Source organism: Monodon monoceros, unplaced genomic scaffold (genome assembly GCF_005190385.1).
Source record: "Monodon monoceros isolate NGI ecotype Baffin Bay Population unplaced genomic scaffold, NGI_Narwhal_1 Super_Scaffold_6, whole genome shotgun sequence".
NCBI lineage: Eukaryota > Metazoa > Chordata > Mammalia > Artiodactyla > Monodontidae > Monodon > Monodon monoceros.
Window position 1 is genome coordinate 100511213 of NW_021703783.1, and position 22897 is coordinate 100534109.

A 22897-nucleotide genomic window follows, 5' to 3' on the forward strand; every position below is an offset into this window, starting at 1 on the left:
CTGTGAAACAACCAGGAACCCGATAAAGGGCTGGTTTAAGAACTAGGTGCTTCACAGAGAACCACGCAGCTGTGAAACACAAGACAGACTCAAACTGGCTGTCCTGAGAGACCCAAAGTGTCAGTGGACATCACAGAGGGCAGAACGCTAAATGAACTCCACTTTCTGCAAGTAAAAAAAAAAAGACACGTGTGAGTCGACACTAGTTTCTGTGAGCGATAAAGAAGACACTTAACAGTAGAGACTTTTAGAGCATTCTGACAACTAGAAGTTGAAGAAAATTCCTCCCGCGGAGCCTCCCCAGCAGGCTGCACCCAGCTGTTCTGAGGTGGACCTGGTGTCCACCTGCCCTTCTTGCCAGCCCAGCTCCCTCCAGCCGCCTGCAGGAGAACGAGGGCCAGGGCTCCTCTGAGAGCCGCTGCCCTGGCCCAGGCTGCCCCCACCCAGAGCCCCCAGCGCTCCCTGTGCCCGGGTTACCCTCACCTTCTTGGCCTCAAGCATCTTCCCCTCGAACACGTAGGAGATGCAGTTCCGGACCACCTCCAGCCGGCGCGCACTGTTGCCGTGGAGCCCACTGCTCCGCTCCAGTATGGCGGCTGGGGAGCAGAGAACGTGCTCACCTCTGACCTCACGTGCACCCTCGGCCACACTCAGGCTCCCCCTCCCGGTTACGCACTCATGGGGGGCCCTGAGGGCACGGTGGTCCTCTTCTCGGCCTTCACGGCCGGGGGTGCGCCCTGCATCTTGGCTGTGGCCTGATCCACGATCCACTGCACCATGCCCTCGTCTAGCCGGGGGAAGGGCCGGGGCGCCCGCCGCAGGTGGCTGGCCTCCCCTGGCCTCTGCACCTTGTGCATGGCCACAGCAGGGTACGGGTTCTCCTGGGGGCGACACAGGCAGGATGGGCGAGCAGCCCCGGGCCAGGGCAGCACAGTGACCCGCCCCCTCGTGCCGCCTGCCTTACGTTCTTGTAGAGCTGCTCTGCCAGTTCCTTGACATGACGCAGGACACGCTGGGGGTGGCTGTCATCCGCCCGCATCCGTGCCACCTCGTGGGCCACCAGCTGGGGGAGGAAGCAGGGTCAGGCGGGCTGGCTGGGGCAGGGAGGGGGGTGATGGCGGCTCCTCCCAGCTGGGGTCGGGGTGCACCTCATCAAATAGGTCCGTAGGACGGTAGGGGACCCCGCGCTCCGACACAAAGCCTGCAAAGGCCATGCCCTCCAACACCTTCATCAGGAAGTCATCCTCCACCAGCCCACGCTGGCCCAGGAAGGCTGCCTGCGGTGCACAAAGAGATCAGCCCCTCGGGCACTCACCTTCTGCCCAGCCCCGCCCCCACCTGGCGCCCACCTTATGGAAGCGGATGACAGGCTCCGGGTGGATGCGGACCATGTGCAGACACCAGCGGTAGCCTTGCAGGAGCTGAGCAAAGAGCCGCAGGAAGACGGCACGCAGCTCCTTATCCTGGGGCATACGTGAGGGCAGGTGAGTGCCAGGCCCTGAGCCTTCCAGGCACCTCACCCTCCTGACCCTCCAAGCTTCCTCCACACAAGCCACAGGGCCTCCTCTAAGACTCGGTGCCGATGGCCACTCCTGTGCAGGACCCTCCGAGGCTCACACCCACCCCACGCGGCCCTGGCGACCCCCTGGAGGAGCGCTCAGCACCGGGTGGGCCTGGGCCCCCAGAGGGGCAGCGACCCCCACCTGCATCTTCAGGGAGGAAGTGGACGTCGTAGGTGGAGGGAAGGCGAGATCTGCCAGCTCCAGCTCTGGATCCAGGACCTGTGGAAGCAGCGGGGAGCAGGGTCAGCTGCACACCAGCCCCACGCTCTGGCTTCCTCTGGCCACCAAGTGACCCCACCCCAGCCTGCCCGAGGCACCAGCCTCCCCGAGGCCCCCGGTCCTGCCTCACCATGCTCAGAATACTGTGTGTCTGGCTCTGCAGTGGCTCTGGCAGGGGTGGAATGTGCACACACTCAGGCACAGTCACCGTCCCTCCATCAAGATCAGCTACAATCACATCCAGCTGTGGACCAAAGGGAGCGAGAGGTCAGAGAGCCACGGGCCGGTCAGCAGGGCCTGGGGTCAGCCCAGCCTGGAGCAGCCCAGCCTGGAGCAGCGAGGCAGACGCCGAGCAGGGCCCTCACCAGCTCCTGCGCCTCTGCCTGGAAGGCAGCGTTGACTCCGATGATGAAGGGTGTGGGCGTGCTGAGCACCTCCAGGAGCTGCGCCGGCAGGATGGGCACGTACGTGAAACTGCAATGGGCCAAGGCTCAGCGCGACAGCCCGAGGGCCGGGGCGGGGCAGAGGGACTGCGGGGCAGTGGGCAACGGTAAGGTCAGCACCTGTATCTAAGAGGGAAGAGCAGCGCCAGGAGTCCCCGGCAGGCGTCCGAGAGGCGCTGGTAGCTCCGGGACAGGAAGAGCACCTTGTGCTCCGTGAGCGCCGCACAGAACAGAGACAGCACGTTGGTGATGCCTGAGGAGGAGGACAGGCTTAGAGGGCGCAGGCGCCCGCCCTGCGGTGAAACCTCGCTGTGTGTCCGCCAGCCCCGGGAGGGGAGACGAAGGACTGTGTGGGGCTGTGGGGCTGGGCACCAGGCTCACCCAGCTGGCGGAAGAGCAGGGCCACGCTGCAACGGCTGATGGGCAGCGAGTCGCTGAGTGGGGTCTGGATGACCTGCCGGTCCCCAGCCCCCAAAGAGATGGTTCTCTGTGGAGAGAGAGGGACCGGTGCTCAGCCGCTCCACCCAGACCTGGGCCACCCCCAGCTTCACAGCCTCAGGCGGGCCTGGGGGAATGACAGACCCCGAGGTGGGACTGGCCAGGACGGGCCGCACAGCACAAGGGAAAGGCCACGCCTGGCCTCTGTCGGCCCAAGCAGTGCTGCAGAGAAAACTCTGGGCCTCTGACCTGGGGTGGGGACGGGGCCTGGGTGGGCAGAAGAAACAAAGAATCCGTACCACTCCGTCCTCAACAGAGTCCAGCTGCACGGGACAGACAGGCAGAGAGACACAGTTAGACACACCCACACGCGGAGACACAGACGGGGGGGGTGGACAGATAAGCCAACACTGACACCCAGAGACAGGCACACCCAAGGAGGGAGAGGACAGAGGAACCAAAGGGTGCCAGGTGGAGAGCCAGATGCGACATGGGACACGAGACAGGCAGGGCCAAGAAAAGAGGACAGGCGGCGGCACCAAGACGCAGGACAGTGTCCGAGGCTGGGGCCGCACTCCGCCCAGGCTGGACTCCAAACGCCTACCAGGCCCCACCCCGTGGCCTCAGGCACCAGCGGGTCCTGTGGCTGCAGGTGGACAGCAGCTGCCTCCTGACCCACCTGTGAGCCCCCGGCCAGAGGGATGATGCACGTCAGCAGGTTCCCAACCACGTTCTCCAGGCCCACGTTCAGGCCCTCCACATGGATGGTGTAGAGGAGACCCAGGCTGTTCTGCAAGGACCACAGATCGGGGAATGACGGCCCAGCCAGCGGGAGCACCCTGCATCCTGCCCTGTGCCCGGCTGCCCGCCTCACCCTGAACACCTCCGCATGGTCCAATCGAGACACCAGCACCAGCGTCTTTGGAGCAAACAGCTGGCCGGGCGGGCCAGGAGCTGCGGTTGACAGTCCCACTGGGCCTCCCTCACCTGCCTCCTCTTCCCTCTCGGCAGTGTCCTCGGTGCACAGCCCTTCCTGTGGACAGAAGCCCCATATGCCAGGCTCTCAGGCAGGTCTCCTGAGGCCTGGAGGGTGGGGGGTGGTGAAGGGGGACACGGGACACAGGTGACTCAGACAGGACTGGCCCTCTGGAAACTTCAGCCTTTGTGGGGTTGGGTCACCAGGACCAGACACACACAGGGAGACACACACAGGATAGAGGGAGTCGGCCACAGTCAGAGGCTCGGCCCATGCAGGGTTACCTGTGTGGGCTCCACGGGCTCCCAGAAAGTCAAGCATGCGCAGTAGTGCCGCTCAGAATTGATATCGGTGAGGACAGCAACAAAGAAGGTCGGCGGGTTCCTCTCGGGACACAGCTGCCACCCACTGGGCTGGCAAAACTATCGGGAGGAAGGGGACGGGGGTCAGCAGTCAGTTCCCTCTAGCCCCCTGCCTGCGAGGGACTGCACAGCCAGGGCCTGGAGGCCGGGTTCCAGTGCAGCCAGCAGCACCCTGCTCTGTGACCCACGTGCCTTGCCTCCTGGACCTCAGCCTTCTCCCACACAAAAGGGAGTAAGAGCCTCCGGCCTCACTGTGCGGGGCGAGAACCCTGTGATGCAGGGCATGGTCCCCACCACCAAGAGGGAGCGACAACAAGACGTGATGTGGGCACCAAGCGCCCGGCCAGCCAAGCCTGCACCCCCGCCCTACGTTCTCCAATGCAGCTGATGTCTCCTTGTACCCAGCGGGGTCCTCACGGTGCCTGCCCCCCACCGTCTCAGCACCCCAGCCCTCGGCTCCAGGCCCTGGGGGAGCGCCCACACTCACCAGCTCGATGCCCTGGGGGAACGGGTTGTCCTCCCAGTCCTTCTCTGGGAAGCGCTGCAGGATCTGGCCCTGGCCTTCCGCACTCCCTGAGGGCAGGAGCAGGGGTCAGAGCACCTCCCACCTCCCACACCTGCACCCAGTCAGAAGCCTCGAGGGTCCGAGTGGAAACATCTCACCCATCCTGGCCCTCAGGTGGCACCAGGCCAGCCCCAGCTCCCAAACCTATGGTTTCCCTAAAGACAGTCCTGTGAGGAGGGGCCCCTAGGCAGCCACAGACCCCAGGACCACCAGAGGGCATGGAGAGAAGCCCCTGCTGTGGGGTCGGGGTCCCTGCAAGCCTCTGGCTGGGCCAGGCACCAAGAGCACAGGAGGCCCGTCACAGATGCAGAAAACAAACTTATGGTTACGGCGGGGGGCGGGGGGGGGGATAAATTGGGAGATTGGGACTGACATATACACACCACTGTATATAAAACAGGTAACTAATAAGGACCTACCGTATAACACAGGGACCTCTACTCAGTACTCTATAATGAACTTAACGGGAAAAGAATCTAAAAAAGAGTGGATATATGTATATGTATAACTGGTTCACTTTGCTGTACAGCAGAAACTAACACAACATTGTAAATCAACTCTACTCCAATAAGAAAAAATTTTTTAAATGACCTGGAAATTTTAAAAAATAAAATAAAATAAAATAAACTGTGAGAGCCTCAAAAAAAAAAAAAAAAAAGGGGGCACAGGAGCCCCAGCCCAGGGGAGCAGGGGGAGATACTCCCACCCCCACTACCCCCCTCCTGGGTCCCGCCCACTGTGTCAACACCCCCAGCCAGAACCCACACCCAGCCTGCCACATGCCAGCGTGCCCGCCCAACTGCATAGCACCTGCCCCTCCAGCAAGGGGAGAGCTGTTCCCGACTGTTCCACAGCCAGCGCCCAGCTTAGGCACTCGGCCCACAGCCCTGCTCCCTGCCTCCGCCTCACCTGCCAGCCCTGGGCCCACTTGAGAGGTGCAAGGGTCTCACACCTGCCACCTGTGCCGGCGGAAGGACCACCCGTGCCTACAGCCCCAAACTGCGGCTTGTCCCCGCTGCCTCAAGAGGCAGACGCGACAAGCAAAGGTCCCAGAAGACAGCCAGAGAGGGGTGGGGCTGCCAGGAAGGACAGGAGCACTCTCCCGAGCCCTGAAGGTGGTGGCGCACAGGCCTGCTCCCTGCCTGCAAAGGCCGCCTTGCACACAGCCACAGACCAGGTTGCCCTGTGCAGCCCTGAGGGTCCTCTAGACCAGGGAGAAGGGCATGGCCCTGCACCCCCAGCCTGCTAGCTCCCCATGTGTTCCCCAGAGAAACCCCTCCACTCCCAAAGCCACTTGGCCCGCTAAGCCCCCTCCGGTCTGCTTCCCCCACTCCATGCCCAGGGCAGTGCTGCCAGGTCCAGTCCACACTGGCAGGGCCAGCTGGAGGCCCCTGCCTCTTGCCCACCCTTTATGGAAACAAACCTGGAGGCGTGACGAGGGTCAAGTCGGGGAAGCACTCACCCGGGCGTCGTGGAGGAAGGACGGGGGTCCCTGTTCTGCCCCCAGCTCCCACCCAGCATGGCAGCAGCTTGAAGCAGGAAAGACAAAAGCTCTCCACCTTCACCTCCCACACTCGACAAGCAGGTCCAGCCCTCCGCTCAGACCAGCCTCAACACTACTGCCCACACCAGCAGAAGAGCAGGGGCGGATAGGGAAGGCCCAGAAAGCCCCCGTGTGCAGCCTCTGAGGACCTGTGAGATGCAGTCCCACGTCCAGCCTGCCTGGTCCACCTGTGACCTGAGTGGGCACAGGAGCCTCAGACCGAGCTGGGGGCCTGGGCACAGGCCTGGACCCAAGGGCACTGGCAAACGGACCCCAGCAGCCCAAGAGCACACACTCCCCAGGCCCCCAGAGGCAGAGGAGCTGGGCTGCAATCTTAGGAACCCGCCACTCTCCAGGATCACGGAGGCAATACCAAAAAGGTCAGCAGCAGGCAGGTTGCTGCTGGCTGGGGGAGCAGGGGTAGTGAGGGGCTGTGACTCTGACTCACCAAACCTCAGCTTCCTGCTCCCCTCCCCCTCCCACCACTGACACTGAGAGGAGGTGGCAGACAAGACAGGGTGGGGGAGGACAGGTGTCTGCTGGTGCCTCCACATACACACACACACACACACACACACACACACACACACACACACACACACCCCGAAGCCCCCAGGGTCCATCCAGGCCCACTCCCAAGGGCCACCCTCAACAGGCCCAGGCTGGCTCACCCTAAACTGTGGCTCCTCCCCCAGGGCCAACTTGGGTGCAGCCCCAAACCACCATCTCGGCTCAGCCCTGGCTGGCACCCAGGGCTCACCCAGTTCTTGCCACGAGGCAGCAGGAGGAGGAAGGAAGGGAGGTGTGTGCGGATGGGGACAGTAGCCTCTGCCCCATCTCCCTCCCGAAGCCAGTGGGCAGGTGGCCTTCAGGGGGCTGCTTTCCACAGCCTCTCCCCCAGGGAAGTGGGCAGAGTGGCTGGCCACCGGCCACTGCCCACCCTCCCTACCCCATTCATCGTGGGGAACGTCTACTCCCACGTGCAGGGCTCCACCCTCCAAAGAACTGAGCGCAGGCTTTCCTGGAGGTGTCCAGGCCGCCTACAGAGGTTGGGGGGGGGGGCGCGGGGAGGATGGCACTAGGCTGGGCAGGTGAGCATTCCCCCGCCAGCTCCTCCTCTGGGCCATGATGGTCCCAAACTTGGCCCTCAGGTCTCAGCCCAAAGAGCGTCACCTCCTCTAGCCAGCTCTCTGCACCCTGCCCAAGTCTGGGGCCTGCAGTGGGACCGCAAGAACCTCCCACCCTCTAACACAGCCTTCTGGGATTCCTGGTGCACCTGTTGGCCAGCTGAGCCAGACAGGAGCTCCACGAGCAAGAAGCTACATCTCCGCATCCAGCGCTACACAGCCCTCGGCCTAATTAGGGCTTGCTGATCACAGACAGCCGCTGCACCACCCTCCCGCCACGATCAGCCCCGCTCACACACCACAGGCAAACAGGTTCCTCAGTAGGAAGTCCAGGGCAGCTTCCGGAGCCCCAAGGCACACCAGCGCTCGCCGGCCCTCCCTGTAAGGGCTCACCGTGGATGCGTCCTGACTCCCTCACCCTTCTCTGAGACCCCAGCCCATGCCTCAGCTCTGTGCCAACAGGGGCCGGGCTGCAATCTGGCTGCTGGCCTGAATCCTGGGGGTGGGGGTAGGGCTCTGCCACATCTCCCAGTGTCCCCCACCCAGTCGAGCTCTTGAGGCCATGAAGGGGACCTACAGCAGCTGAGTCCCCTGCCCCACCTCGGGGTAGACAAGAGAGAGGACACCTCCACCCCATGGTGACAGGACTAATCCAACCAGCACAGCTGTGCGTCACAGGGCGGGACTTGGGGGGGCCCTAGGAGGAAGGGCACAGAGATCCCCTGAGACACAGATGGGGACAAGAGCTGTGTCCCCACAGCCAGCCCCGGGGCAGGGAACACAGAGCTCACGTCCGTCATCTGCTGGCAACGCCATCACCAGTGCCAGGCTCCGATGCCTGGGCCGGCCCAGGCCAGCATGTGCTGTGGGCAGAGGCGAGGGAGGATGGCGCCCTCCGCTGCCCGCCCCTCCCTACACCCAGCGCACACACCCTGAGACGAGCCGGGCCTTACGAAGGACGGCAGCGTCCTGCTGCAAACCCAACCTCCCACCTCAACACACACCTCCACACACAGGCCGCTCCCAGCTGGCCACAGCACAGGACAAGTGCAGAGGGGCTGCAACCTCTCCAACCTCCCCGGTCAGACCCGACTGGCTCTGACCCAAGGACTTGGACCCTCGGGCTCCCAGGGTGGGGCTGGGAGCCAGCCAAGGCCATCCCAAACAGCCCCAACCTGCTCCAGAGAGAGGGCAGGAACATGGGTGAGGAGAGTAGATGGGGCCGAGGAATGTGGCCAGCTCAACATGGTCAGGACCAAAAGAGGCCAGGCCAGGGGTGGAAAGTCTTCTTCTCAGATGTTTGGGGGTGGAACCCCCAGCAGCAGGAGGGGTCCAGCCCCTCCTCCCTGGCAGATATGCACTCGGCCATCTGGTCAGATCAAAGACACACCCCGGCACTGGTCACACTGTGTAAAATCAGCTGACCACCATCAGGGCACTCCCTGGCCAGGAACTGGGCAAGGTAGTCTCTCTGGCCCCCACAAAGTCCCCAGGGCTGGGCCAGGGTGCAATACAGGCTAACCCCATGTCCTTAGTGAAGGAGCTCCCCCAACTCACCAAGGGAGGAGCCTACACCTTCTGAGATGAATGGAAGGGAACCACCCAGTCCCCTCCCTGCCCTCCTGCCTGGAGCGGTCTGCCAGGTAGTAACCATGAAAGCAGGGTGCTTCCTCAGGTAGGACTCCGGGACTCAGCGCCCAGAAGGTCCGCACAGGGTGTCCAGATCCAGGCCAAGGACAAGCCTTCCACCACTCGGCACTCTCCACTGAACCCAAAAGACTCTATGTCTTGCCCTAGCCTAGTCCTAGGCCTGCCAGCACGCACGGGTGCCTGCGTGCCACCTCCCGCAGAGGTGCCCACTGTCTGTGCCAAGTGCTGTCCACACACTGGCTGCTCAGCATTAACAAGACACCCATCACTTCCTGGAGCCTTCTGTGTGAACAGCTCCACGTGTGTATGTCCACCTTGTGCTCAGAGCAGCCTGGGAGGTCTGTGTCACTCACCCTACCCCCAGATGAGGAAGGTGAGGTGCGGAGGGCCGAAAGACTGGTCCAAGGTCACAGAGGTATCAAGTGGCAAAGCAGGGACCACTGAGCCTCATGCGGTGCTCCTCTGCTTCAGACTCCCCCACCACCTCGCTCTGCCCTCAGCCCCACAGCCGGGATTCCAGCTCGTGGGCTTGTTCCTCACAGGGATGGACCAGTCATGCCAAGGGAGGCCCTGAGGCTGGGTAGCCAGCCAGCAGCTGACCAGCTCCAACCCCGGAAGACAGTGGTTAGGGGGCTCCATGGCCCCCCAGCCCTACTGAAGGGGACATCTTGAGAATCACTCCTTCCGGTCACTTGGGGTGAGCAGGCACTGTGGGCGCCAGCCTTCTCCCCTGCTCTGCTCAGAGGCCACACACACCTGGGGTGCCCACCGCCCGTGTGGCTCCAGCCAGCTTGTCACGGAGCCCACCCATGCCTCCTCTCACCTTCCTCACATTCACTCCAGCTGCCACCACCATCAGCATGCCTCCCACACTGCCCTCGGCGTCCTCAGCCTCCAAGCTCACTCTGCTCATGCAGCCCCTGCCCTGGCACGCAGCCTGGGGGCCCTCACGCTGGGGCAGCACCTTGGCCAGCCTTGTCTCCCTGGATCCAGTGCACCCCGCTGCTGCAGCTGGCATGTCCTCCTCACTGCCCCCTCCCCACATGCCTTGGAGCAGACAGCTCTCCCTCTGGGCCTGTTCAACACTGACAGTGAGCCTGCCACGTGCAGACTGCAGGACGAGGACAACTGGTCCTTGCCTACAAGAACGCCCTCCCTGAAGGGAGAGACATGCTCATGACTGAGGGTGTCGGGATGGATACGACAGGAGGAGTGGAGAGGAGGAGCGAGTGTTGAGTGAAAGGGCGCGGGGAGGGTCTGGAGAGTGTGGAGTCCAGAAGGTACAGGCTCAGCCAGAAGAAAAGCAAAGAGGAGTGCAAGTCCGGGTCCTGGATGGTGACAGAGGCAGCTGGGGTGACAAGAAGCAGGGTAGACTGGGGGTCTCGACCCCACTCTCAGGCTCAAGGTTCAGCCCCAGCCTGACCACACAGCCACCCCACCCCCCAGTGACACGCGTGCCCTCCTGCAGTTTGGGATCTGAGACCCCAGCTTAGCTCTGGGGTAGGCTGGGTGCGAGTCCCAGCCCCTCTGGGGGCTCAGACCAGGCACTCAACCTCTCTGCCCTGACTGCACTCTACACATGGGGGCAACGACAGGGAAACCTCGGTGAGCTGCTGGGAGCAAGAAGTGAGATCACGCACACAAAGGGCTGTGCAGGGCCTGGCACGCTGAGTGCACACCCCAACACTGCTGTCTCCACGGCTGTTGCTGATGTCACTGTCAGGCTGTTTTCTCCTACCCCCTGGGCTGAAGGGCTCTCAGACACGGGCGCTGACCCTAGACACGGACCTCCTGGCCATCGGCACCAGTCACCACACCACTCTCCCACCCAGGGCTTGGCTGCAGGCATGAAGTCGGCAGGCCCTCTGCCAGGAACACTCTTCTCTCTCCTCTCCACAGTTCCCTCTGAAGTCCTCCGAGTTCCAACTCAAACACCACCTCTTCAAGCAGTAGTCCCTGAACCCCACCCCTTTTCTGCATGCTCCCCAGCCTCCTGTACCTGAGACACGGCACAGGGGCCGGAGGCTCCAGACCAGAGGCACTGGGGGTCAGAGGAGGGGCTTGCAAGTGAACGTTCCGTGCCCCTGGAAGCAGAGCCGCCCGGCAGTCCGCCAAAGCAGAGAGAGCCCATCCCACCCAACTGGGAGTCGGGAGGCCGAGCCGCCCCAGGGCCCTCCCACCTCCGGGGCGACGCCGAGACGCTGTCGGCCCGGTTCTGCCCTGACTGGGGTGGGCAATCTCGGCCCGCCCCGTCTCGCCGCGCTGCCCACCTCGGGGAGGTCGGCCCTCCGTGACCCCCGACCCCGGACTCCTAACCAGGGCGGCAGGTGCCCGGCTGACCCTGGGGCTACCCCGCCGCCCCGGCTGATCCTCCCCGGCTCCCGGTCCCCAGCCCTCAGCCCTCGGCCGCGCGCCGGCACTCACCGCGCGGGTGCGGCCCGAACGCCACCAGCACGAAGTAGTCCGCGAGCCGCGCCATGGCGAGGGGCGCGGGCGGGCTCCGCGGCTCGGGGACGCGAGGACGGCGCTCTCATGGCCCGGCCCCGGCCCTGGCCCGCGCACCCCGGACGCCTCGGGCCCGCTCCACGGCTGCGGCCAGGGCTCCAGCCGCCATCTTCCCAGCCAGCCGGCCCGCCCGGCCGCGCCGTGCGTCTGCGCGGCCTCGCTCCGCCCCCCCGCGGGCGGGGTCCGGAGCGAAGCTCCCTCATTGGACCAGCGGCGCGGGCTCGGTTCCCGGGGGCGGGATTCAGCCGCTCACTACCCTCAAGCGGTGACAGCGACGGCGGCTCGGGCGGGTCAGCGGCAGGCGCGCGCCGGGTCAGAGCGCGCCTCGCCGTCGCGGCTCCCACGCAGGGCGGAGAGGGGTCGGGCCCCGCCTCTGGGAGCTCTGTCTGGGGTCCGCGTGGCTCCCGGGGCTCTCTACCCCGGCGCTGTCAGTCTGCTGGAAGGCCCGGCCCTACCCACAGGTCTCCCAAACTGGGGCCCTAAGCCATCCCCTGGGGCTGACAGCCTGGTGATGGGGGGAGTACCCACCCAGGCCCTACCCTTGGGGTTCCCAGCCTGAGGAGGGCTCTGGCCCCACTTGGAAGCCCAGTCTAAGTGAGGTGAAACGCTTAACACATGTACTTTTGTTTTTTTAATTTCTATTTATTTATTCGTTCATTCATTCATTCATTTATTTATTTTTAACACATGTACTTTTTAAAAGGCGCGCTGCACGTCCTGCCGTAAAGAGCCGCGTACTAGGCCGTGAGGCGCCAGGGCCCGGGTGCGCTGCTTGGGAGAAGGCTGCACCACTCGGCGTCCCTGACAGTGCCCACCACCCTCAGCGCGGGGGCCGGCCAGGGCCTCCCCCGCAGTGACACAGGGATGGGCAAAGGGGACACAGAGTCTAGGGCAGAACACGCTAGGAGAGGAGATGGGGTGGGGGAGGGGCAGCCTCAGGGCTGCTCGCTGACGGGCTGGGAGGGGGAGGCAGGGTTGAACTTGTTTGGGGGTGACTTTGGCTGCTTCAAGAACCTACGAAGGAACAAACTGCTGGCGTTCCTCCTCCATCCCCTCGCAGGGGCCCGCCTGGAGAATGAGTGGAACACAACCCAGAGACAAGCGCTGAGGGGGAAGACCACCAGGCTCCCCTCCCTGCCTCTGGGCGCATGCCCAGTCACAGCCTCCTCTGTTTCTGGACGGTACTGGGTAGATAGGCTGAGAACCCCTCCTTTTTGCCCCAGCTGTCTTGAGTTAGCTTTTGTCACTTACACCCAAAAAGGTCCTCACCGCCACATTACCACACCACTGAGCTTGTGCACGGGCAGGCAGTGTCCCAGGGAAGCCCTCTGGCCTAGCACATGAGCCCAGGACTGGCTCTTCCACAGAGATGGTGGGGACCCTGCACTCCATTTTCTTCCACTCTCATGCCCTCCTTGCAAGGAGCCCATTCCTTGAGCACCTTAGGGTCAAGGGTAGGTTTGGGGTCACGTCTAGACCATGACAGCCCCACTCAAGTTCCTTGCTACCACACTGCCCATGCTACCCTCAGAGGCACTCGCTGCTGCCCGCTTCCTCTCAGTGTGGCTCCAGTCACCTGTCATCCTGCCAGCATCGTTGCCCCCTGCCAGACAGTTTTCACTGTCCTCACCTGGCAAACCCCAGCCACGCACAGTCCTGCCCGTCCGTCTCCTCGAGGCCTGCAGCGCCAGCTGGTGCAGAGTAGCCACAGTGACACCGCGGCCCCAGCTGTGGATGCACTCTCGCCACTGCCCAGCTGCTGACATCTGGTCAGCTCTGTTCTCTCTGCAGTCTCCTCTGACCCCCTTCCCGTGTCTCAGAAATGACCCCACTGCCCTCCTCCACAGAGAAAACAGACTTGCATCACCCCAAGTCTGCCCCCCTCACCCCCGCCTCCCCCTCCACAGCGACCACAGAGGCTCTGCCCTTCCTGCCCCCTCCCCACCTCTGGCTGTTTGCTAGGTACCCCCATCCTCAATCTTTCCCTCTCTGTGGATCCTCGCCATCGGGATTAAACTCGGTCTCTCCCACCTTAAAACACTCAAGCAAAACCTCCCTAGGTGCTGTCTGCCCAGCCAATTGCCACCCTCGCTTTTCCTGCTCCACGATGATTTCTCTCTAAAGCATTCCTCCAGGGGAACCTCTGGTCTGCTTCTTGTGTGTTTCCATGGGTGAGCGGTGCTCTGAGTGGCTCCGCAGAAGCGGCTCCTCCACTGAGGATCAGTGGGGGGAAGCCCGTGGATTTCCCCTTGGGGGGCACATGGACAGTTACAGACCACAAGTGCCACGAGCTGCTGTGCAGGGGCTGTGGGATCACAGGGCGTCTCTGATCCAGTCAAGAGGGATAGGGGTGAAATAAGCTCCCAGGCTGAAGCCTGACGCCAGAGGACACCCTGCCTGTGGGCTGTCGGGGAAATGAGACCCTAGGCCTGTGGTGGCAGCCAGTGTTCTGAGAGAAAGAGTGCAGTGGCCAAGGGCCTAAGAGACTGCAAATTTTTATCTATTTCTTCTTTATTGGTGGGGTGAGTGATACGGTCACATGTGTTTTGGAAAGACGGTACTGGCAGCACTGTGGAAGGCAGATTGAGGGAGGACGGGGGTGCTGGTGGGAGAAGCAGCAGCTGCAGAGCCGGGTCCACCCCTGGGGTCCCTTGCCTGCCCCTCTTCCCACGCCGGGTTCTGTCCTCTCTCTTCACTCTCTGTGGGTGATGGTCACCACACTCCTCACCTCTCAGAGCCTTGCCAGCTCCAAAACTCCCCAGACTGTGTTCCAGGGCTTCCTTCTCTTCAGCCCCAGGCCCAGGACGCTGGAGGCCAGCAAGACATCCCTACCGGGATGTCCCCCAGGTAGCTAACCCCTCCCCCCACTCTCCCTGCATCAGCAGGTGGGTGGGCTGACCCTCCTCATGTGCCCCCCTGCTCTGCTCTGTTTCTCTGACCCATTCTCTCTGTCCCCACTGCACCCTTCCTGCCAGCCCTTCAGCACCCACCTCCCTGCTGAACTCCACTTTTCTAGTATAAATGTGATCACATCACCCACCCTCCTTCCGGTAAAAATAAATAAATAGAAACGGGAATACCTGCTGACGCTTCCCTACCGCTCTTTCACATGGCAGGTGGTCACCACTTGTTGATTTATTCATCCAGCTAATGTTTGCTGAGCTCCCACGGCATGTGCAGAAGGAGGGACGGAGAGTGACCAGGTCACTCATGATGACCCGCTAAGAGGGGGCAGGACCGGAGCAGGGAAGACAGAAGAGGAAACACAAGTGGATGCAGAGATGCTCAGATGACCAGAATGTGTGAGCGTGTGATGGGGTAATTGTCCCCTCCCAGAGGGACACAGGGATGAAGAACCCTGGCACCAAGTCCGTTATCGGTGGACAGGGCATCAGCTTTGTGGAGAGCAGTTTGGCTCCATCTGTCAACACAAACACGGGCTCACCTTCAGCCAGAATTCCCATGTCTGCAGAAGGATCCTATAGAGACACATCCATAGGCTCAGGAAGAAGGGTTCCTGCTCTTGGAAAGCTTGGAAATCACCTAACTGCTTCCCAATAAAGGAGCAATTAAGTCACAGAACACCTACATTTTGGTGTAGGACCAACCATAAGAAAGAATGGCAGTCTCTATATTTACATATATTTTTACCTATGTATGCATAGGTGTCTGTATATAGTGCACACACACACAGGATGCAACCCCCCCTCAACAAAACGCACACAAGAGAAAGTCAAGAACGGGGCGCCCATCCGGACCTGGGAGAGGAACCCACTGGATGGCAGTGAGAGGTTCTCACTTTCTACTTATTTAAATTTCTTACAAAAACCAGTTAATACTTCAGTAATGGTGCGGGGTGGGGGGAGGGTAGAGTTTTTAGGAATAGAGCTGCTAGGACCTCTTAAGGAGGGGTCTCAAAATCGCCTCTGTCCAGGCCCCTGCCACTCATTGGCGCGGACATTTGGGAGGTGAGGCCCAGGGACCTAGAGGTGGCGGGCGGGACGCAGCCCCGCCGATTGCACGCCGCAGCACCCAGTTCTTTACCCCTCCAGCCTCAGGGACAGTGTCCCCCACCAGAAGGTGGCGGAGGTGAGGCTGGCCTCCCGGGGTCTCTGGCCAGCCGCCCGCGCTCCCTACGGCCGCCGCCCTCTCTCGGGAGCACCCCGCCCCGCCCCGCCCCGTCCCGCCGGCGCGTCCGGCTCCGCCCCCCTGGAAGACTATTTAGCCCCGAGGCGCTGAGGCTCAGGCCCCAGCAGGGCCCCGACCGCCAGCTGGCCGAGGAGCTTCACGCACCACTTCGTGTCGCTTTGTGTTGGAGACCCTCGCTGACCTACCGGCGCCAGCCCGCGCGCCCCGAGGTGCGGGCGGAAGCGGTGGCTCAGCCGAGGGCCGCCCCCAACACCTGCCCGGCTCACTGCCCCCTCCGGCCCCGCCCTCATGGTCCGGCTCTTGACGGTCACCCTCGGTTGCATCAGCTTCCTCTACCTGCAGCTCCCAGGCGCGCTGTCCCTCGGCCTGGCCCGGAGCCGGCCGCCCGCGCGACCCAGGTGAGCAGGTCTCAGACCACCCTGGCTGCCGGGGCAGGAAACCAGAGTGCCCGGGGGAGGCCTCGACCCCGACCCCTCCCCAGTTCCTCTAGCCCCTGGTTGGGGAAACCCCTCACCTGCTGCTGGGGCCCACCCCCTAGATCAAGGGCCAGCCCCAGGCCCTAAGCAACCCCCCAGCAGGGCAAGAGGTTCCTCTTTCTCTGCCTGTCCTCCGAAGGCATGCCCACTCCTCGACCCTGGCAGAGCAGACCCCTCAAAAGGAAAGGTCAGCTGTGGGAGGGGAGGCTGGAGGGGCCTCAGGCCCGCCCACCTCCCCCCACCCCAAGGGAAGGGCTGAGAGGGAGTCACCTGAGTCCTGAGCTTAGTGGCCCACAGAGGCCAGGGCTGCCTCTTGCCCAGGGAGGAGCAGGTAAATGGGCTACTGAGTGGCTGAGGGCCAGGCCCTGAGCCCTGAGCTCAGTGGGCTTCCCCTGCCAGTGACCCCAGGCCTGTGTGGAAGGGAAAGTGGGTGGGTTTATGGGTCCCTGAAAGGCTGGCCCACCGGGCTTACTTCCTCCATCTCCCTCTGCAGGGAGCCCCCAGCCCGGACTCCTTCCAGTGGCTTGCAGTCCCGGCACCCTGCAGCCCGGCCTGTGGTCTGGAAGCTGCACCAGGCCCTCCAGCCCCAGAGGAGTGCCAGCCTGGCCCCTGCTATGGGTCAGCCTCTCCGGAATGGCCCCCGCCGACACTTGGGTCCCCGCAGGCCCCGAGCCCAGCTCCTGCGTGTGGGCTGTGTGCTGGGCACCTGCCAGGTGCAGAACCTCAGCCACCGCCTGTGGCAGCTTATCGGCTCAGCCGGCCCACACGACTCAGCCCCTGTGGACCCCAGCAGCCCGCACAGCTACGGCTGAGGCGCGGCAGGCCATACCCCTGCCTGTCCCAGCTGGGATGCCGCACCCTAATCCCAGAGCTGCAGCTGAGCCCCCAGCCCAGAACTAGCCCCGAAGCTCCTGCAAAGAGCAGTCACTGGAACAGCAGTGCAGGCCCCTGAGGACACCCCCGCCCCACCCTACCCCCACCAGGTTCTGCAGCAGCCAACCTCGAATGACTGTGGACACAGAAGCCAGTGCACGTGTGTGGACCCAGCAGATCCTGAACACCCAGGGGCTCTGCCCCTGGGGAGTGTAACACTTGGAGGCGGTTGGTAGCATTAGAGGACAGGGTCTGCCCAAGGACGTAGGGCAGATGCCAGGGACCTGAACACCCTGGGCCACCTCTGGGCAAGCAGGAGAGAGGAGGGGCCCGGAGTTGGCCCAGCATGGCCTCTTCCCTGCTGGTCCTGACATGGTAGGATTAAGGCTGGACTGCCCTGTTCCAGCTGGGCCCAAGGTCACGATGGAGACTCCCTGCCTGGGTGCCCTGAGGGCAGCTGGGGAAAGGGTGCAGGGGTTCTGGGGCAGAGCAGGGCAGAACACCCTTCCCACTCCCTAGGGCAGGGTGGGAGTGGGGCGGGGCAAATCTCCCAGCCCAAATCTCTCAGTTAAGGCGGAAGCACCACCACCTCAAGGTGGGTAGGGATGGCCGAACAGGGGTTGGGGCCCCGCGGGCCACAGGGGCTCCCTGAGCCCCATCCTGCCCGGCGTGGGGACAACAGGAGGCTGGAGCAGGCTTGCCAGGAGCCTGGGGGAGGGGACTGGCCTCAAATTATCTGAAGAACAAGTCCACAGCCAGGGGGCGGAGTTCTTGGTGTGTGTGTCTGCCCCCACCCCCCACCCGCCATGGGGGAGGGGGAGGGGCTTTAAGTGCTGTGACACCAGAGCCTTTTGCTAGTCCTGTAGTACTGGCGCCCTATGCCTCACGGGTTCAGAAATACGGTTTCCGTTATTTAACAAATGTACATACAGCACTTAATTTGTCGATGTTTGCCATGTCACCCTCTCAGCCACCCTGTGAAGAGAGCATGCCTTTATCCCAGCTCTGCAGCCAGAGATCAGGGAGGTGCCTGCGGTCCCTGCAGTGCCCACCCACAGATCCCATACCCTGGGTCGCTGGCAGGCCTGCCCCTCAGACCCCCGGGGGCCCCCTAAGGGCGGGAGGCTCCTGGAAGCGCCATCTGGCCTCCCACCCTTGCGCTTGCTCTTCCAGCTCAGGGCTCACCTTCCTTCCACCAGGCCCCGTGGGAATAGTTCAGGCTGGTCCCCGCCCCGCTGGGGAGATGAACTGAGGACAGCAGGGGCCCCGGGGGAGGAGCCGAGAGCGCCCAGGGGAGGCGTGGATGTTGGGGGGAGGCTGGAACAGGTGTGTGAGTGGGGGCTGGATGGGCGGCAGGCTGGGCCTCAGAGCTGGGAGCCTGTGGCCACCGAGGGGTGTAGAGCAGGCAGGGAGGGTGGGCTATGGCACAGGGCCAGGGGGACTGGGGGGTAAGGAAGAGGAGGGCTCCAGGAGGGCCGAGTCAGGGAGAGTCAGGAGCTCAGCTCGGCCCAGATCCTCCCTGGCCCCGGCCCTGGGGTAAAGTCCCTTGCGGTCTGGTTCTCCACGGGGGATGCTCCCCCTGCCAGAACACCACCCCACACTGCACCCTCCTTGTGGCAACGCAGACTGCCAGGTTTTTCCTTAGGGTCGCCGGCCATGGTCACAGCATCGCACTGTGGTCCACATGGCCCCTGAGCTCCAGACCGTGTCCTGGCTGCCTATCTGACACCCCACTTGGAGGCCTGGTGGCAGCCCCCCAGCTCCCCCACCCGCTGCCCCTCTCCCACCTCATCTGGATCCACCGGCCGGCCCTTTGTCCCTTCTCTTGGTCCAAGCCACCACCTGCTTTGGGGTCATGGTTCCAGCCCCCGTCCCACCTCCCCAGGCCCCTCTCCATCCTTGCAGCCAATATTTTCTGAGCACTTGTGGAAACAGAGAATGAACCCTGCCCCCACCCCCAGGGACTGAGATTCCAGTGGGAGGAGGCAGAGGAAACCGACCTCAAAAGTGCGTGAGGGATGCACATGTGCACATGCACCTGGGAAGCTGGAGGCGCTATGGGCTCACATGGGCCGAAAGCACTTTGCCGTTTCAAGTGGGGCCTGGTTGATTCTCAGCGTGGGCAGGAGGCGCCTCGTGGAGTGCCCAGCACCTCGCACCTCGCCCACTGCCCTCTCCAGTCCCACTCACCCTGACGGCGCTCGGTGCCCGTCCTTCGCCAGAGTGCCGGCCTCTTTCCAGTGACGGGACCGTCAGCTCCAGGCGGTGCGCTCCCTGCTGTGTCCTCACTACCTAACTCAGCCCGCACATGACCAGCGCTGTGAATTCATCTCTGCCCTGACTCGAGATGGAGCCCCTCGCTCCAAGAGCCTGACAAAGACCCCCTGGACCAAATGTGAGCCCAAGGCTCCATCCTCGCCCAGTATTAGCAAGAATCACACCCTTGACAGAATCCTGGGGTTTAGCAAGAGTGCCCCCACCCTTGATGTCTCTCCTCTGGCTATCTTCCCTCCTGACCCCTGCCCACCCAGCCCACCCCAGGCCCCCTCCCTGCCTGGTGCCTGTAAATCTCCAGCTGACTGTGCTGGGGATTTTACTCTGTGTTCAGAGTGGAGCCCGACCTCTCCCTTCTAGGAAAACGTGAATAAAGTCTTCTATCCCATTTTAACAAGTGTCAAAATGACTTTCTGAAATAAGCCCCGCCCCGCCCCGCCCCAAATCCCAGGTGCCTGGGGATGATAGGGTGTTGGGAGGGGCCTACCGCCTGGGGCATGGAGGTGTTTAAAGCTTGGGAAGCAGGAGTGGGAGTCTGGCTACAGAGCAGCCTCGACCTCCCAGGCAGGTCAGTTGCTCCAGGGACGCTGAGGTTGGCTGGCGGTGGAGGGGGGGGGGGGCCGGGCCGCTGGGGCTGCTTCTATGCTGACACATTAACTCTCAGAGGCCAGGAGGAGGGTGGATGGTCACTCATTACCGAGGGCCAAGGCCAAGGGGCTGGGTGGTGTCCGGTCACTTATGTAACCTGTGGGCATATATACGGGCACCCGGGCCTGTGGAGCTCTGCCCCCTCTCAGGATGAAGGTGGCTGTGGTGAGTACCCCAGACCCCGCACGGGCTGCTCCCCCGGGGAAAAGGCAGCAGCACCACGCCCTCTCCCAGCGGGTTTCTGCCGCCCGCTCATCTGGGTCAAAGGTCTCCCTCCTTCCTGTCGTGGTCTAGCTGGGGCAAGGGTCGTCGGCCCAACCCCTGGGTTCCCTGCGGACCCAGGTCTTGAGAAGGAGATGCCGGGTAGGGGTGCTGCCAGAGCCGTGCATCACTGGGGAAGCAGGCATCCTCGGCATCCACCCTGCAGATAAGGACACCAGGAGCCTGGAGCGCCCGCGCCTGTGCTGGGAGGGGCTGTGCCCTGGGGCGCCCACTGCATCTGACAGTCTCGTACCCCCTTGGGGATGTCCTCACTCCCTCACGGAGCTGGCATTGTGGTGAAATGGGTTCACTCCCCCACCCAACCAGGACCCAGACCCTTCCCTGGTCTACCGGCCTGATATGGAGCCAGAGGCGGCCAAAGACAAGGGCAGCTTCCGAAACTACACGGTGAGCACCTGCGGCCGCCCCTCACTGCGCCCCTGCCTCTCCCACCCCTGGGAAGGGCAGCACCTGTCCCCTTGCACAGCTCCAGGGGCCACCCTGGGGATACCCCATTCGCGTCTCGCGGGGCCAGGCCTGGGATTGGGAGGCAGTGGCCCCCTGGGTGTGAAGGGCAGGGGTTGGCGAGCTGCCTGGCTGACCCTCTGCCTTGCAGTCCGGCCCTCTCCTGGACCGTGTCTTCACCACCTACAAGCTTATGCACACGTGGCAGACCGTGGACTTCGTCAGGAGGAAGGTAGCTGGAAGACTCCCAACCCGAACCCCCCGAGGGCCGACCCTGGGGCTACGCTGACCTCTCCCTTACTGGCCCAGCATGCCCAGTTTGGGAGCTTCTCCTATAAGAGAATGACTGTCATGGAGGCTGTGGACATGCTGGATGCGCTGGTGGACGAGTCGGACCCCGACGTGGACTTCCCCAACTCCTTCCACGCCTTCCAGACGGCCGAGGGCATCCGGAAGGCCCATCCCGACAAGGGTGTGCTCCCCACCCGCCCCGGCTGGTGGTGGGGGAGGGTGGAGGTCCGGCCCTCTCCCAGCAGGCCCTGCCCCCCACCCCAGCCCCAAGGCTGTCCCTCTGCCCTGGCCCCTGCACCCCCTCTAGCCTGCCCTGCCCCTCTCTCTCCCCCAGACTGGTTCCACCTCGCCGGGCTCCTGCACGACCTGGGGAAGGTCCTGGCTCTGGCAGGGGAGCCCCAGGTGAGGAGAGGGGTGGAGGGGGTGGGCAGGGCGGGGCCCAGGGCAGCCTCGGCTCTGGGCTCTGCTCTGGACACCCACTTGGTGGGCAGGCCAGTCAGGCCCACCCACCGTTGCCTGTCCGTCCCCAGTGGGCAGTCGTTGGAGACACCTTCCCAGTTGGCTGCCGTCCCCAAAGCTCTGTGCTTTTCTGGGACTCTACCTTCCAGGACAACCCTGACCTCCAGGACCCTCTGTACAGGTATGCTTCCCTCGCCATTGGCCCTCCCCTCTGCAGGGTGTTTCTGAGCCCCCCTCACCCTCTGTCTCTTCCTGCAGCACAGAGCTTGGCATGTACCAGCCCCACTGTGGGCTCGAGAACGTCCTCATGTCCTGGGGCCATGACGGTGAGGCCAGTTAGAGACAGCAACAGTGGGGACTGCGGTGGGGGCCACGCCTCTGGGTGCCTGGTGGTGACACCCTCTCTCCCCCAGAGTACATGTACCAGATGATGAAGTTCAACAAATTCTCCCTCCCACCGGAGGTAGGTGTGGGGGAGGAACCAAACCAAGAACCCCGCCCAGCCTAGCCCAGTCCATCCCAGTTCATCCCAGTTCATCCCAGTCCAGCCCAGCCTGGCCCAGCCTAGTCCAGTTCATCCCAGTGCAGCCCAGTCCATCCCAGCCTGGAGCGTGGGGTGTGGTTCCTCCTGCCCCAGGCCTTCTACATCATCCGGTTCCACTCCTTCTACCCGTGGCACACGGGCGGCGACTACCAGCAGCTGTGCGACGAGCAGGACTTGGCCATGCTGCCCTGGGTGCAGGAGTTCAAGTATGGTCGTGCCCGTGGGGGGGAGGCGGGGGAGGGGAGGGGACCCGGGGCTTCATGAGGCACTGTCCCTCCGCGCTGCAGCAAGTTCGATCTCTACACCAAGAGCTCTGACCTGCCAGATGTGGACAAGCTGCGGCCCTACTACCAGGGGCTCATTGACAAGTACTGCCCCGGTGTCCTCCACTGGTGACCGGCCTGCCCACCCTGCCCACACCCAGCTGGGTGCCCTGGGGTGACAGCCACTGTCAGGCACAGTGACGACCCCCCCCGGCCTTTCTAGGGGACCCCACATACCCACCTGCATTCCCTGCCCCGTTGGCCCCTCTCCCCGGTTGCAATAAAGACTTTGAAGCAGGTCATGAGTCTGACCCTCAAACCCTCATTGAGACCGAGGCGTGTCGTGGCAGGGCAGTCACTTGGGGGGGCGGGGGGCGGGACAGGCAAGTCCGCGATCTCGTGGACACGCGTGCCCGGCCATTTCTGCTGCCATAAGCATCTTGCTCGTCCTCCCAGCTCTGGCGTCAGAACCTGGGGTCACCCTGCCCACCTCCACATTCTGAAAACAGCCACTGAGTCCTCTGGGCTCAGTCCCCTTAAAGAAAACAATACAAAATACCTGATAGCTAGAAGAACGCACTACAGGAAACATCATGATAAATGCTCCCTCAGGTTAACTGCCATGAACACGATCCACGAAAACACGCCAAGAAACCCTCCGTGGGCCCCAGGGTGCAGCCCTCACCTTGGCCGACAATCACCTTCTTTTCCTTGTGGTTTCGTCCCCCAAGTGTGCACCCCTCATGCTGCAGTTCAGCGTCAGCCTTCCCTCTACTAGCGGTTTATTCCTTTGAAGAAAGTGGC

At 63.1% G+C, this 22897-nt stretch overlaps 3 protein-coding genes across 6 annotated transcripts in view; 2 read left to right on the plus strand and 1 right to left on the minus strand.

The window, feature by feature from the left end:
* SBF1 (SET binding factor 1) overlaps positions 1-11515 on the minus strand; it is a 28066-nt gene extending 16551 nt beyond the window's left edge. For all 4 annotated transcript variants that reach the window (XM_029205709.1, XM_029205707.1, XM_029205710.1 and 1 more), the window contains exons 1-15: positions 11310-11515; positions 4488-4573; positions 3923-4060; positions 3537-3695; positions 3342-3452; positions 2606-2711; positions 2345-2477; positions 2147-2255; positions 1912-2025; positions 1704-1781; positions 1350-1463; positions 1149-1277; positions 965-1063; positions 677-881; positions 484-596 (exon numbers count right to left, since the gene is read on the minus strand). In XM_029205709.1, the coding sequence (XP_029061542.1) occupies positions 484-596; positions 677-881; positions 965-1063; positions 1149-1277; positions 1350-1463; positions 1704-1781; positions 1912-2025; positions 2147-2255; positions 2345-2477; positions 2606-2711; positions 3342-3452; positions 3537-3695; positions 3923-4060; positions 4488-4573; positions 11310-11364 (1749 nt within the window). In that variant the 5' untranslated portion in view covers positions 11365-11515. The remainder of the gene's footprint in view (positions 1-483; positions 597-676; positions 882-964; positions 1064-1148; positions 1278-1349; positions 1464-1703; positions 1782-1911; positions 2026-2146; positions 2256-2344; positions 2478-2605; positions 2712-3341; positions 3453-3536; positions 3696-3922; positions 4061-4487; positions 4574-11309) is intronic.
* Positions 11516-15685: 4170 nt separating this feature from the next.
* Positions 15686-19545, plus strand: ADM2 (adrenomedullin 2). Its single transcript, XM_029205835.1, has 2 exons — positions 15686-15937; positions 16509-19545. Exons 1-2 carry the CDS (start codon positions 15828-15830, stop codon positions 16825-16827), a joined length of 429 nt encoding a protein of 142 aa, XP_029061668.1. The 5' UTR covers positions 15686-15827; the 3' UTR covers positions 16828-19545.
* A 358-nt stretch (positions 19546-19903) lies between these two features.
* MIOX (myo-inositol oxygenase) lies at positions 19904-22391 on the plus strand. Its single transcript, XM_029205827.1, has 10 exons — positions 19904-19975; positions 20399-20479; positions 20688-20768; positions 20846-21008; positions 21162-21229; positions 21358-21467; positions 21545-21612; positions 21700-21749; positions 21924-22036; positions 22118-22391. The coding sequence occupies exons 1-10, from the start codon at positions 19961-19963 to the stop codon at positions 22224-22226; spliced, it is 858 nt and encodes a 285-aa protein (XP_029061660.1). The 5' UTR covers positions 19904-19960; the 3' UTR covers positions 22227-22391.
* The last annotated feature ends 506 nt before the right edge of the window (positions 22392-22897 follow it).

Coding starts and splice junctions, on each gene's coding strand:
- ADM2 (XM_029205835.1), top strand. CDS start 15,828: ATGGTCCGGCTCTTGACGGTCACCCTCGGTTGCATCAGCTTCCTCTAC. Junction 15,938..16,508: donor CGGCCGCCCGCGCGACCCAG/GTGAGCAGGTCT, acceptor CTCCCTCTGCAG/GGAGCCCCCAGCCCGGACTC.
- MIOX (XM_029205827.1), top strand. Junction 21,468..21,544: donor CTCCAGGACCCTCTGTACAG/GTATGCTTCCCT, acceptor CTCTTCCTGCAG/CACAGAGCTTGGCATGTACC. Junction 21,613..21,699: donor CATGTCCTGGGGCCATGACG/GTGAGGCCAGTT, acceptor TCTCTCCCCCAG/AGTACATGTACCAGATGATG.